At 42.2% G+C, this 15295-nt stretch overlaps 1 protein-coding gene across 1 annotated transcript in view; it reads left to right on the top strand.

Moving 5' to 3' along the window:
• COL5A2 (collagen type V alpha 2 chain) overlaps nucleotides 1-13868 on the top strand; it is a 193381-nt gene extending 179513 nt beyond the window's left edge. Inside the window, exons 51-56 of the mRNA XM_081903018.1 lie at nucleotides 1674-1727; nucleotides 2860-2967; nucleotides 4216-4507; nucleotides 6680-6867; nucleotides 7428-7667; nucleotides 10178-13868. Coding sequence (XP_081759144.1) covers nucleotides 1674-1727; nucleotides 2860-2967; nucleotides 4216-4507; nucleotides 6680-6867; nucleotides 7428-7667; nucleotides 10178-10324 — 1029 coding nt within the window. The 3' untranslated portion in view covers nucleotides 10325-13868. The remainder of the gene's footprint in view (nucleotides 1-1673; nucleotides 1728-2859; nucleotides 2968-4215; nucleotides 4508-6679; nucleotides 6868-7427; nucleotides 7668-10177) is intronic.
• The last annotated feature ends 1427 nt before the right edge of the window (nucleotides 13869-15295 follow it).

Here is a 15295-nt window from a genome sequence, read left to right as displayed (position 1 = left end):
GGTGATTACTGTAACAACGGGAAGGCTCCCTGACCCCCTCCCTCCTTGCAGAGAAAACATTTGGTCAATTTGGGAGTCAAAATGGTTTCAGGTCGGTCTTCCTCTGCTGATCTATGTACGTGCTTGGTTGGTACATTTATGAACATTTATTATACGTATAAGACCTTAAAATTCTTATAACACGTACCACTGTATATATGGAGCAACTGTGCATGCTCTTCCTATTACTTTTGATAGAAGGCTTTCCCCCTTCCTCACTGCAGTTAATAGAGAGCCTTTTGTAGGCAGTGTGCTCTGTTTGCTTTTCAGAATCCCCACACTCCAAAGGGTCCTCTGTGTGTCTTGCAAATAAAATGTACTAACACATTTTTCTTTCTTATCTGCCTGCCCTCAACCCCAAAATGCAAATCTTTTGCCATATCGAGAACTTGAAAGAGATGAGTACCAAGTCCCTTCTAGTTTACAATCACCCCATCAAAATCTTCTTCTTCTTCTTCTTCTTCTTCTTCTTCTTCTTCTTCTTCTTCTTCTTCTTCTTCTTCTTCTTCTTGTTGTTGTTGCCTGGAAAGCTCTTGCCACAGGAAAGTAGACTATTTGCAAGCTTGGGCATATAACACAACAGACAACATTTACCAGACAATTTTGCTTTTGCATCCTCTTATGATGAGCTGCGTTATTTATTTATTTATTGGGATTGTATCTGTTGAATAGTGGGTAGACATAGCAGACGACGCAGCGGTTTCTCCAAAGCAGCTCTTTATTTGTAAGCTGGAACAGAACTGAACTGAAGGGTTCAGCCAGCCTGCTTATATAGAGCTCCAGTACAACATAACTGTAACAGCTTTCTGTAACTATCCAATCACTGAACGTCACTTTCGATCCCTTATTTGCATATGTGGACCTGAAGTATCCCCCTGCTGGCCCAGGGTGAGAACTTCAGTACATAACAGTATCCAAACTCAGTCAAACAAAGTGTAGACCCACTGAAATCTGTGCACACGACTAACTTAAACCCATTCTTTTCACTGTGTCTACTCTGAGTATAACTTAGTTGGAGAAAACCCAATATTTCTTACTCGCTCTTTTCCATAAGGTCCCAGGGCGGATTATAACAAAACAACCATTCACTTTTAAAAGCGAGGGAAAACGAAAGTCCCAAACCTAGGGCTCGTGTTTCCTTTGGGAATGAGGCACAGCAGAGACTGTGGTGATATTATATATGCTTTATTTACTTACATATACAACCTGAGCCTGTGATAGAGGGGTTCACAGTATTAACACCCCCAAAGGGTCTTTTCTCTCTCTCATAGCTGCAGGTTTCAAGCAGAAATCAAATGTTGCTCTCAAATATTTTTCTGACTCTCTCTCCAGCTTGCTGCTTTCCCTCCCACTCACATCACTACACCCCCAGCTCTCTCAATCTGTTGAGGGAGGGGGCTCCATCCATTTACTGTTTTAACCCCTTAATTTAATTCACGCTTAAGGGAATCACCCAGGCTACCAGCTCACCAGGAGGCTAACCTGGCTATTCCAAGAATTAAGCCTTGATTAAATTCTAACACTTGCAGGGTCCAGGGATTAGAGGAGTCTGGCACACAGTTTAACACCCAAACTCACAACACTACCATAATGTTTATTTTAAATAATGCCTCACCCATTTTATTTCCCTGCAGGGTCCTATTGGTGAACAAGGCAGTTCTGGGATTCCAGGTCCATTTGGCCCTAGAGTGAGTACACCAGATATGAAAAACAATATGGAAACAATTAGATTTTTTTCCCCCTGTTGAAAGTTTGCTGTTGTGCAGATGGTGTTTTGTTGATTTCAAAGTAAATGAACTTTGCATGGGGATTATAATGTACTTTTGTTAAGCAAGGTTATTGCTTGAGGCTATTTGTCCTATTCTTTTCCAAAGATAATCTTGGATTTGTCAAAAAAAAAAAAAAAGTTAGCTTGCAGAGGATCTCAATTTTCAATCCCAAATAACAAGGTTCTATCCCTCAAGGAAATGTTTGGAATTTTTTGTGTACAAAGATGAATGGGATTCACGGAGCAAATGGTATATGCCTTGTGTGCTAATTTGCATATCTTTAATGATCCTTAGTTATGTTTCCCAGTTCACTCTTTACAATATTTTCCCATTACTTCCTTGCATCACTTACACTGCCTCCCTGTTCCTTGCAAACACAATTCCATTTTTTAATTATTATTTTTTTGCATATGAACAAAGCACAGATATTCATGCCCTACCTGCTTAGGTGCCAAGTTAGATGCTATTTATTTACTTATAGCATTTGTAGGCTGCCCTATAACAAAAAATCCCCAGGGCAGCTTTCAACATGACTTTTTTAGCAGCAAAAATAACCATATAATATGATGCAACATGAAACTTAAGAAATGGAGAATAAAAAGTAGATGCAAGGCCAAATTAAACAGTGCCTTAGCTCTGTATCTGTGCCTTAATATACACAGGTGGAATCTACACATATATTAAAAAATTCTGAAAATGCTTTTTCGCATTGAATTTTCCATAAGGCTCGCCATTGCCATATAGTGTCAAATTGTATATTGCACTTAAAACACACTTAAAATGTTTTATTTGTAGCTGTATAGCTGAGTCCAGAGATACTTTTTTTTTAAAAAAATATATTTTTTATTAAAGATTTTCTTGGATTACAGAAGTATGTGCAGTATCTCCATTTTCAGGTTATAGAGTCTTTTCTACAGATCACTTACATTTGATGCGAGTCATTAATGTTGCATACAGTATAAGGTTGGGGTACATAAGACGGAGGAAAAGCCAGAAGTATAACTCTTCAGCTGAAGTGGGTGATTAATGTGCAAATTCCTTCCCAATGCAGGGCCCTCCAGGTCCAGTTGGGCCGTCAGGTAAAGAAGGAAATCCTGGACCACATGGGCCAGTTGGACCTCCTGGTGTAAGAGGAACTTTGGGAGAAGCAGGACCTGAGGTAAACAATGGGAAATTTAGGGATGGCGGTGGCGGCCTGGGACTGTATCAGTTTCGGGTTTTATACAGCATTTACTCCATTACTGCAAAAAGTAAGACAGCTATTGGTAGTAATTTTACTATTGGGAATTTTGTTGCTATGGAGGGGAAACGACTCTCTACTTAACTTCCAAAGGAGGAGATTAGCGAAAAAAAGTATGCGCTGTGTTGAAATTAGATTGATTTTGTGGGATATAGCTATTACAGTGGTACCTCGGGTTACATACGCTTCAGGTTACAGATGCTTCAGGTTACAGACTCCACTAACCCAGAAATAGTACCTTGGGTTAAGAAATTTGCTTCAGGATGAGAACAGATATTGCGTGGCAGTGGCAGGCCCCATTAACTAAGAACGGACTTCTGGAACGAACTAAGTATGTAACCAGAGGTACCACTGTTATGATAAATTAACATGGGTCATTAAGGTAAGATGGGGAATAAGCAGGAGAAATGATTCTGAGGAGATATGGAGGGTGTTTGTAGAATTTGTACTGTTAAAATGGAAAGGGGCCAAACTATCGCAAGAGGTGTTAAAATTTTGGGAGGTTGGATAGTTACAATGGAATGGTCTGAGTGGTGGGGTGCACATTATTATTATTATTATTTATTTATTCTTATTTATTTATGTCAAAAAAGAAAAACGGAAATTAGATCGATTTCAACAGTGTTTAACAGCACTGTGTTGAAATTAGATTGATTAGCACCAGATGAAATTAGATTGATTTGTTACAAACTGCTTTGAGTGCTTATGGCAGAAAAGTGAGTTCATTAATTGACAGCATAATCTTCTACATGCCCGATCAAGGAAGCCTCTTTGAGTTTAATGGGACTTATTCCCAGGTAAGCATTCACTGCACATTGTATAGCAGTGTTTCCCAACCTGCTGTTCTCCAGGCGTTTGGGGCTACAACTTCCATCACCCCAGGCAGCATGGCCATGTTGCATAGGATTAGATCGTCTTTAGACCATCATCCTATGTCAAAGTATTTGTCCAGTTGTTGCTCAGCTGTAACTGTAGTGTTTTCTTGCTGGGACAATGCAATCATCCCTCCTCCATTACTCGCAAATCCATTGCAGTTGGGCATGCCAGATCAACGCACCCAGGTGTTGTTTAGCAACTTAGCTAGAATGCTGTCCCTTCATAGCTTGTGCCCCAGGCGTTTCACTGAGTCATCAGGAGTCTGGTCTCTCTCACTACTTTTACCTTTAGGGTCCACCAGGTGACCCAGGTCCCCCAGGTCCCCCTGGTCCTCCAGGCCATCTCACTGCTGCACTTGGGGACATCATGGGACACTATGACGATATGATGCACGATCCACTGCCGGAATTCACAGAAGATGAAGCTGCCCCAGATGACAACAATAAAACAGACCCGGGAGTCCATGCCACACTGAAGTCGCTGAGTAGTCAGATTGAAACAATGCGTAGCCCTGATGGATCTAAGAAACATCCAGCCCGCACCTGTGATGACCTGAGGCTGTGTCATCCATCCAAGAAGAGTGGTACGTGTATGTATGTATGTATGTATGTCGGCTGTCAGAGTCACTGTTGGTGAAGGCAAATATAATAATAATATAATAATAATTTATTATTTATAACCCGCCCATCTGGCTGGGTTTCCCCAGCCATTCTGGGCGGCTTCCAACAGAATATTAAAATACAATAACCTATTAAACATTAAAAGCATCCCTAAACAGGGCTGCCTTCAGATGTCTTCTAAAAGTCTGGCAGTTGTTTTTCTCTTTCACATCTGGTGGGAGGGCCTTCCACAGACCTGGCGCCACTACTGAGAAGGCCCTCTCCCTGGTTCCCTGTAACTTGGCTTCTTGCAGAGAGGGAACCACCAGAAGGCCCTCAGCACTGGACCTCAGTGTCAGGGCAGAACAATGGGGGTGGAGATGTTCCTTCAGGTATACTGGACCAAGGCCGTTTAGGGCTTTAAAGGTCAGCGCCTTTGAATTGTGCTCGGAAATGTACTGGGAGCCAGTGTAGGTCTTTCAAGACTGGTGTTATATGGTCTTGGCAGCCGCTCCCAGTCACCAGTCAAGCTGCCGCATGTATCAACTGATGTAGAATTAAAACTTCTGCAGTCTGCCACAGCACTGAAAGGTCTTAGGTCTTAGAAGCACCACCATAGCAATGTCTATCTGCTATGTAGCAGCTGATCCTCTTTCTCTTTACCCTACATGTTCAGTACATCTGTGTCAGAGTGTAGAAGAAACTGGGTTTTAATTAGCCTTTCATATGGGAGCCATAACATAAGAAAATGTGGTGGTCCGTAGGGAGGAAGCAAGCCAGAATCATGGACCGTAAGACAAGAAAAAATTGCAGTTTGCTTCATATCTTTTCATCTAAAAACAAAAAAACCCTTTACAATATCTGCTGGAGTGATTTAATACAGTTTCCAAGAAAAACGATTTCCCCTTAAACTTATCAACACAAATTATTTCGGCCAAATCTCTTGCAACCTCCTAGAGCAGAGCTTTCCAAACTTTTCATGTTGGTGGCATACTTTTTAGACATGCATCATTTCACAACACAGTAATTCTGTTTTACTGGCAAACTGGAGGTAAACTAACCCCTTTCCAGTGACACACCTACACACTGCAGTCGACACAGTAACGTCTCACAACACACAGTTTGGAAAGCTCTATCCTAGAGTCTTCAGAGTGGAATAAGCTTATAAGAATGAATAAATGTAGTAAAATAACCTGGCTCCTGACTTTCCTTCCACTGCCGGATGGGAGGGGAGAGGTGACTCTCACCAATTCTTCTTTCCCTTCAAACCCTATGAAAATCTGTTCCCTTGGACTGTGGCAGCCTCTGGAACAGTGGAAATTGCTGTAAAAGTCAAAAGTCTTCCATGGGTGGAAAGAACCTTTGAGTTTGTGGGAGACTAAATTGAGATCCAAGCCCATAAATATTAAACTTTATGCATCCATATTTGAATATCACCTGAAAAGGTCTGGAGGTCCTTTTCGAGAGGTCCGGAGGGTGGCAACATGAGAACAGACCTTCTCTGCAGTGACTCCCCGTCTGTGGAATGCTCTCCCCAGGGAAGTTCGCCTGGTGCTTTCATTATACACCTTTAGGTGCCAGGCAAAAACATTCCTTTTTAACCAGGCCTTTGGTTGACCTGATCAACACCCCATACCCTTTTAAAATGTGGCCCCTTTTTTTGGTGTGTGTGGGGGTTATTATTGGGTTATTGCTTTTATTTTTATTTTATATACAGTGGTGCCTTGGGTTACAGGCGTTTCAGGTTACAGATGCTTCAGGTTACAGACTCCGCTAACCCAGAAACAGTACCTCAGATTAAGAAGTTTACCTCAGGATGAGAACAGAAATGGCACGGCAGCAGTGGGAGGCCCCATTAGCTAAAGTGGTACTTCAGGTTAAGAACAGTTTCAGGTTAAGAACGGACCTCCAGAATGAATTAAGTTCTTAACCTGAGGTACCACTGTACTGTGATCTTTTTATGTGAACCGCCCTGAGACCTCCAGGTATAGGATGTCTACATATTTGCTTGTTGCCTTACAAAACTGGTTTACTCTATTGTATACTTTTGCTGGAAGAAACCTGTGTGTGATAATTATGACCTAGTCACTGGACCTAACCTGGAGCAGTAATTGTTGCCTTGTCCCACTTTAAACTTTCCTGTTTGATCATTGCAGGAGAATATTGGATTGATCCTAATCAGGGTTGTGTGGAAGATGCTATCAAAGTATTCTGCAATTTGGAAACAGGAGAATCGTGTATACCTGCCAACCCAGCTAGCATCCCACGTAAAACGTGGTGGACTAGTAGATCATCTGACCTAAAGCCCGTATGGTATGGACTTGATATGAATAGAGGTTCACAGGTAATTAAAGTTACTTTGGGGGGGGTATTCACCTCATCATTGTCTTTTAGAGGTTTTTAGAAATGTAATCCATAATGAAAATAATATTATACATTTAGGTGAGTTGAAAAGTTTAGCACATTTAGTTATTAATATGTCTGGTTTTTAATATAGCATTTATTTTATGTATTAGATTGATTATTGGCAATTTGGCAGCCAAAGCTCTCAGTTTTGCTTGCGAATTAGAACGACAAAAGCAATTTTGTAATGTACAGGAGTAACAAATTGCCGCAATCCAGAATCAAATGCCAGCATAAAAATACGCCTCACCTTAGAGGCCAGCATGGATAATGTCTTTTCCTGGGCCACCACACCTTCCCAAACTTCTGAGAGCAGTGGAACAACTAAGAGGTCCTCCTCTGCTAATTTCAACACCCAAGAAGGAGGGGAGGAAGGAGACAGTCTTTCAGATATTAAATTAAAATTCCTTATACTTCAACTGAATTGCATGGATTTAGGGAGAAGAGAAGATATTATCTAGAGTTGTGTAAATGAGTTTTTACTTCTTCATACTTCTGCAGTTTGTCTACGGAGATAGTGAGTCACCCAACACTGCTGTCACTCAAATGACTTTCCTCCGTTTGCTGTCCAAAGAAGCTTCTCAGAATATCACCTACCTTTGCAAGAACAGCATAGGGTACATGGATGACAAAGCCAAGAACCTGAAGAAAGCTGTGGTCCTGAAGGCAGCTAATGACCTTGAGATTAAAGCTGAAGGAAACAGCCGCTTTAGATACACTGTCCTTCAAGACAGCTGCAGCGTAAGTTGGCGGGTTTCTTTGTTTTGCATTTTCAGCACTGGGCATTCATAATGAGACATAAAGCAAAATAGGATTTTACTACTAGCTTCTCTCAACAAGAGAATATCCCCAAAGCTTTGGGTTTTGAAATAAGAATTTACAATGCAGGGGGGGGGGGGGGATGATATCGCAACCAGTTGCACTGTGTAATTTCCAGTCACAATGAAGGCCCTGTGCAATTAATTTGTCATCACAGCCAGATGGCAGCTGAGCGGAGGGGAAAGCTCAACATACCTTGGGCAGTCACAATGATACTACACACACCAAAGGCCCATAGCAGCTTCTATATGAACTGGCAATTTTATCTGCCTGCCAAGAGCCTGCTAAATATAGGAACACAGGGAGTACAGGGAGCAGCTTTATACAAATTCGGTCCTTTCCTTCATCTAGCTCATACTTTGGAAGTCAAATGGGATCCGTTCCGGAAGTCTGGTTGACTTCCAAAACATTCAGAAGCCAAGTGCGGCTTCCGATTGGCTGCTGGAAGTTCCTGCAGCCAATCAGAAGCTGTGGAAGCCCTATCACATGATCGGCTTCCAAAAACAGTTTGCAAACCGGAGCAGTCACTTCCGGGTTTGTGGCGTTCAGGAGCCAATACGTCCGAGAACTAAGCTGTTCGAAACCAATATATGACTCTATTGTTTACACTGACCGGCAGTTTCAGAAAATAGTCTCCCTCTCCCCATGGGCTTTAATCCCCCAGGGATTAAACCTTTTGGGGGCAAAGTGCTCTGTCACTGAGCTATAATCAGGGCTGTTTTCCAGCTGGAAGTCACTGGAACTCAGTTCCAGCACCTCTCAGGTGGGTGCCATTGCCATTCTAAGAGAACAAGGGAGGCACTCATGGTGAGTTCCGGCACCTCTTTTTCTACAGTCCTCCTTTTGTTGCCGGTGTGTTGTAGCAGCTCTTCTGCACAAACCAAGCTGTCCTTTAACATAGCATATGGTGCTGGTTTTAACCTTTAAAGCCCTATATGGCCTAGGACCCTTGTATCTACGGGACCGCCTCTCCTGGTATGTCCCACAGAGGAACTTACGGTCTTCAAACAAAAACATCTTGGAGATCCCAGGCCACAGAGAGGTTAGGCTGGCCTCAACTAGAGCCAGGGCTTTTTCGGCTGTGGCTCCAATCTGGTGGAACGCTCTGTCACAAGAGACTAGGGCCCTGCGGGACTTGCCATCTTTCTGCAGGGCCTGCAAGACAGAGCTGTTCCACCAGGCCTTTGGCCAGGGCACAGCCTGACTCCCTCCTCTGGCAATCTTCACAGAACTTTAGCCTAATGGTTGCCATCAATTTGATTTGAATTAATTTTATAGTGAAATGATTTTAGAATGTTGTACTATTTTATTGTTGTTAGCCGCCCTGAGCCCGACTTTGGCTGGGGAGGGCGGGATATAAATAAAATTTATTGTTATTATCATCATAAAATCGCACAGACTTTTGTGTACGCTAAATAGCAGGCACCTCTTTTGGGACACGTCTTCTCAGTTATGAGCTCAGGACGTGTGTATCAGATTGCAGCCCATCTCGGTTGTCGGAGGCCGAATTTAGCTACTGTGAACTATGGACAAGTAGTGATTGTAATAACTAAGGAGGGCTATGGGGGTGCGTCTGTGTGCAACAGACTGGAGCTGGTCATAAGAAGAGTCTGCTGGATCAGGCCAAAGCTGTTCCCACAGTGGCCAACCAGATGTCTGCAGGGAAACCCTCAAGGAGAATCTAAGGACAAGAACAATCTCCCCTCCTAAGGTTCCCAACAACTGGTATTCAGAAGGTTTGCTGCCTTTAGCTGTGGAGGCAGATCATAATCAACACGGCTAGCGGCCATTGATAGCCATATTGTCCAGGAATGTGTCCAATTCTTTTTTAAACCCAGACAAGTTAATGGTTGTCATTGTCTCCTGTGCGAGCGAGTTTAATAGTTTAACTATGCACCGTGCAAAGAAGTGCTTTCTTTTTTTCTTTCTTTTCTGAATCTTCACTGCACCCAGCATAGGTAAAGGTAAAGGGACCCCTGACCATTAGGTCCAGTCGTGACCGACTCTGGGGTTGCGGCGCTCATCTCGCTTTATTGGCCGAGGGAGCCGGCATACAGCTTCCGGGTCATGTAGCCAGCATGACTAAGCCGCTTCTGGCGAACCAGAGCAGCGCACAGAAACGCCGTTTACCTTCCCGCCGGAGCGGTACCTATTTATCTACTTGCACTTTGACGTGCTTTCGAACTGCTAGGTTGGCAGGAGCAGGGACCGAGCAATGGGAGCTCACCCTGTCGCGGGGATTCGAACCGCCGACCTTCTGATTGGCAAGTCCTAAGCTCTGTGGTTTAACCCACAGTGCCACCCGCGTCCCTTGCAGCCAGAATAGCACATGTTTATTGGCTAGGTAGGCCTAGTTTTCTTCTTGGTTTGCAGAGGATCTGACCAATAGCCTCAAATCATTTCCCCCCTCTCTTGTTTTCCTTCTCTTGCAGAAACGCAACGGGAACGTGGGCAGCACCATCTTCGAATACAAAACCCAGAATGTGGCACGCTTACCTATAGTCGACATTGCTCCAGTGGACATTGGAAGTGCAGACCAAGAGTTTGGAATAGAGATTGGGCCAGTTTGTTTTGTGTAGTAAAAAAAGGAAAGAAAGAAAAAATTAATAAATAAATAAAAAGGGGGGGGGGACATACATATTCACAAGCATTGGGAAACAACAGCAACAAAACACAAGAATTTAGACTGAGTGAAGTTAATCCTGAGACTCTTGAAATAATGGCTGATATTGGAATCAGCATTGTATATAACAGTTCTTTCTAATTCCCTGGCCTGCTTTAGGTTATTTATTTTACTGACTTACACACCTTCAGTCTTAATTGTCCCAAGTCAACTTTTTTAATGAAGTAATAGGACTTTAGAAGGACAAATGACCACCCTTTGATGCAAAAATAGCTAACATGTTTCTCAATTAAAAACGAAACAAAAACATCACCGTCATTCTTATTTATACATGGGGTTTCTGCTCAGTTTAAAATGGGTGCAATTCGCATGAAGCAAGTACTCTAAACAGATGGGTATATGTAAGACGGTCAATTGTCCACCAAGTTAAAACTCACTGCTACACCAGTGAGGCGTTGTACATTATGACACTGATTTTTTTTTTTTAAGAAGCCAGTACACCAATAACTGGTTAGTTAATTCAAATTAATATGTGAAATTGACCCCTGCCCTGAACCACCTATTTACCTTTACTGATCCCTTAGATTAGCCAAGTCACAGTGCTGTGGTCAAGGAAGAAAAGTCAAATTATCCCGTCTATGTAACTCTTAAAGGTACAGAGGCCCCCTCAGGCTCCAGACACAGGGACCCCTAAGGCCACTGGGCCCACCATCTCCAAGCTCCCTTACCTTTCCATTTCTTTCTTGCTAATAGTACAAAACCACTCCTGTCCTCTTTGCCCTGTGTGAGGTTTCCTCATGTCCCACTTTCTACTTAGACTTCTGTTATTCAACTTCATGACTTTACCGCAACTTATTTCCTCAACTCCCTGGTTTTCAGTCCATCTCATTTGCTGTTTAGCTCCCCCCCCCCCCGCCACACCACTATCAATTCTGCACCTGGGTTTGGTAACTCAAGGAAATTCACTATCTCCTGGGGCCCACTTAGCTTTCCAGTTTGGGGTCACTTTGCTTTAGCATATAGCTCCTCCTGTCCCTCCAGCTCATGTTTGGGATTCCCCCAGCCAATCTGAAATTTCACTTTCGTCACGAAACTTGGAATGTTCAGAATATTCTTTGGGCAATTTCACGCTGTAGAATGTTCTTGAACATCAAGGTAGCTCAATGAAACATTGCCAAGAGATTTTACTACCACTGCTGCCACCAATTCCTTCGGTGAATCACACTATGAATTGTAAAGGTGTGGTATACTCTCTGCAAACAGAACATCATTGCTTCATCTTTGCTCCCAATTTCAATAGTCAACCATAGTAAGTGTTCAATACACATTTGGAAGTGTTTTGAAACAAGGTTAATGTCTATTTCACTGATATTAACTTTCCAGTAGTGTTCATGTGCTTCCTGCCAGGGCTAATTTCCTTGTTTCTTTAGTTTATGCCCTTCTGAAACAGCATAGAAAATAGGCAAAAGGTGTGAGAGTCTGCAGTTTCCAAATGTTTAAATGCAAATCTGATGCATCCAATTGGCAAAGGTCATTGGAAGCTTGCCAACCGTTCATCAGATGCTTTCTGACCACAATGATATTACAAAGGCTTGCTTCTTTTGCATTTTGGTCTTACTTCCATGATGTAAGTAGGGAAAATTAATGTCAGAGTCTATCCTTAGTGCAACAAAGGACTAAAGTTTCCATGAGCTCGTGGGCAATGTTCTTAAGCTAAGCCATTTCAAACTTTTGGGGAAATTTGAATCTGTGAAACAGCCTTCTTTCTGCTTTTGTTTGACCCCCGATCAGATACGATCCAAAAGAAGAGTTAGAGATGCAGCTGAAACGCTGCTTCCCGATTTTGAGGCAGCGGCTCTTACTGCGAAAGAAACAAGCTGCTGTAAAGCTAAACAGTGACTTGTCAACTGCTGCAGCAAAATCGGGAACACAAAGCTGTGTACCACCATTTGCAAGTGTATATAGACATCCCTTTCAGTCCTGGCCACCATTTGTGAACCATCAAGCACTCTGATGAAGGCTATCCTCTGGGATCATAGGGAATAATGCATATCGTGCGTTTATGTACTCTGACACAGTGAAGAGAGCCGAAGTAGATGGTGTACACATTCCTTATGGCTCGAATTCTACAAAATTAAGAACAACACATGCTACCTAATGTAGTTAGCTAAATGCATAATTCCAAATACTGTTAATAAGTCGGCGGTTTGGTAATGTTTTACCCCCAAAGTCTCCAATTCAAAATCAGTGGTTGGGATTGGGGCGGTGATTGGTGGTTGGTTGCCTGTCTAATGAGCAATCCCCAATGGGCAATTACCTCTTCTAAGTTATAGTCAGTGGATAGAGTTTTGTTGCATTGTGGTCAATATCAAAACTCCCGAATGACTTCATGACATCGGGATTTCCCTACTGCCTCTAATGTATTGCCCAGTTATGTGTGTTGTCATGTATTCCCATATATTAACCCCAAAACCAAGTATTAATATAAATTACTGTTGCTGAGATACACTTTCGCTTAACAACTGGTCATGCATCACCGGAAATTCTGACTTAACTGCCTTGATCAATCAGGGCAAGCAAATGGTCCATCATTTCTTAGCATGAGCTACCTCATCTCTAGAAGCTGGGATGCATTTAATAATCTAGTGTTTGTTCTAGATACAACAAGGTGCTATGCTTCTGTTATAATTCCAAGAATGGATATAGGCAGGGCAATATAAGGCAGGGCAATATAATATAATAAAGTAAAATGGTTTTGTTTTTTTTAATTAAAAAAAGGGAATGGTGCTAAAATGGTGTCTGTAAAATCCTGAGAAAATAAAAGACTGTTGCCATCAACTTATTTTTTTGGTAGAATTTAGTATTAGTTTTCTGGTGTCCGAGAGAAAGTGTTATTCTGTGCATTTTTCTCCCTTATGGTTATACCATATACAGAATGCTGTGTACATCAGCATATCTTTTTTACACAGAGCATGTGGATACAGAGGTCCGTTCCTTTCTTGAAGAATTATGCTCTCTCGTTTCTTGTTTTGTTTCTTTTGAAAATAAACACACACAAAAAGAAAGAAAAGCCATACGCATAGCTTTATTCATGTATCTTTGCAAAGCATTTAATTAAATACAAGTTTCTTGTTGAGTAGTGGCTTCCTTTGTCTATAAGAGTCCTTCTCACAATATCTATTTCTGGTGGAAGAAAACAGGATTGTATTGTATTTGTGTATGTGTGTGTAATAAGTGTGTGTGATAAGTGAGCGTGCACTATGCTGCCTGTGATTATTTTTTTTTAATGTAGCACCCAAAGTATTTTATAAATTAAATTATAAAGGGGAATTTTTTTTTAGTTATATATGTTTATGACAGTGCTTAAAAACTAAAGGCAAGCAATCTGAATGATTGCCATTGAATGCAAATCTGGAAACTCAGGATTTGACAACTCTGGCTTTGGAACTCTGGAAATTCAATTTTTAAAAATTGTTGCTGAATAAAATATTGTGATAAAATCAGTGTGTCAGTTTAAATTACATGGAATATATCAGGAAAGACACATGAACATCTCCTGAAGTTTGAGAAGGGGGAAATTTTTTAATTAGGTTCACATTTAAAGGCAACCCTTCCCAGTGCCATTTTTTTCTAGAAAAAGAGGTGCTGGAACTCACCATGAACACTTCCCAATGGCAATGGCACCCACCTGAGAGGTGCCGGAACTGAGTTCCTGTGAGTTCCCCCTAAAGCCCTGACCCTTCCTAACTTGCATGTCCCAAAACAATATGTGAACCGAAATACAGCCAGCCTTTGGAATTCATATTCCTCCAAATTTTGTAAGGCAGTTCTTTGGCCAGATAATGCATACAAAAATGCATGTGCTGGAGTAAATTGTGCATAGAGATGCATGTATTGGTGCAAATAACATTCCAAATTGTTTTATATTAAGTGGGAAATTGCTTTGCAAAATTGTGTATATTAGGCCAAACTGCATACAAAAATAGGTTTATTAGGGGAAATTTGCACTAAAATGTTGATGAATCTTTTCAAGGATTTTTAAAACTATCTCAATATTTCTCTAATGGATGTAGAAATGAAGAGAACTGAAATTGAAGGCTGTAAAAATGAGAAACCCAAACTGACAGGTTTTTCCACCCCTACCCACTATAGGAGGAAATCCACAGCAGAGTGCAAGATTCAAAGCAAACTGCACTTCTCGAATCAGTGGTTGTAGCATTTCACCTTTAATTGTGCTTATACAGTGGTACCTCAGGTTAAGTACTTAATTTGTTCTGGAGGTCCGTTCTTAACCTGAACCTGTTCTTAACCTGAAGCACCACTTTAGCTAATGGGGCCTCCTGCTGCCGCCACGCTGCCAGAGCACAATTTCTGTTCTCATCCTGAAGCAAAGTTCTTCACCTGAAGCACTATTTCTGGGTTAGCGGAGTCTGTAACCTGAAGCGTATGTAACCTGAGGTGCCACTGTACATACATGTTAGGCTGCAGTCCTAACCTGTGGCTGGCAATTTCCGGGCATGATAGAGGGGGGCCACCAGCACCCCCTGTACCGATAAGAGCCAGAGTGAAAGATAGGTGTGTACAGGGGGGGAAAACTGTTCAGCGCACCATCTTGCAGACTGATGTGGTGAAGAGACCAGGATCAAGTCTACTGTGAGAGCAACAGGGCCTGCACAAGATCCTGTTAATCATACGCTGATTCAGTGCCCCACCCGTGTTTCAGGGGGCTCACTGGCTACCATTGGTGGGGACATCTCTGGCAGTAGTGTATGCCCACCGTTTGGGTGAGCACAGTGGGGCACAGACCATTTGAATGGCAATGCCTATTAACTTTGTGGGGGACCCTCAAATATTTCATGAGAGGAGGGTGAAGGGACCACAGCTCCTAGGAGTTGGCTTCTCTGCTGCTGGTGGAGCTTGGTAAAAC

This window comes from Podarcis melisellensis, assembly GCF_964234715.1.
Source record: "Podarcis melisellensis genome assembly, chromosome: 1".
Classification (NCBI taxonomy): domain Eukaryota; kingdom Metazoa; phylum Chordata; class Lepidosauria; order Squamata; family Lacertidae; genus Podarcis; species Podarcis melisellensis.
Note: the sequence above shows the minus strand (reverse complement) of the source record. Positions and strands in the feature narration are given on the sequence as shown.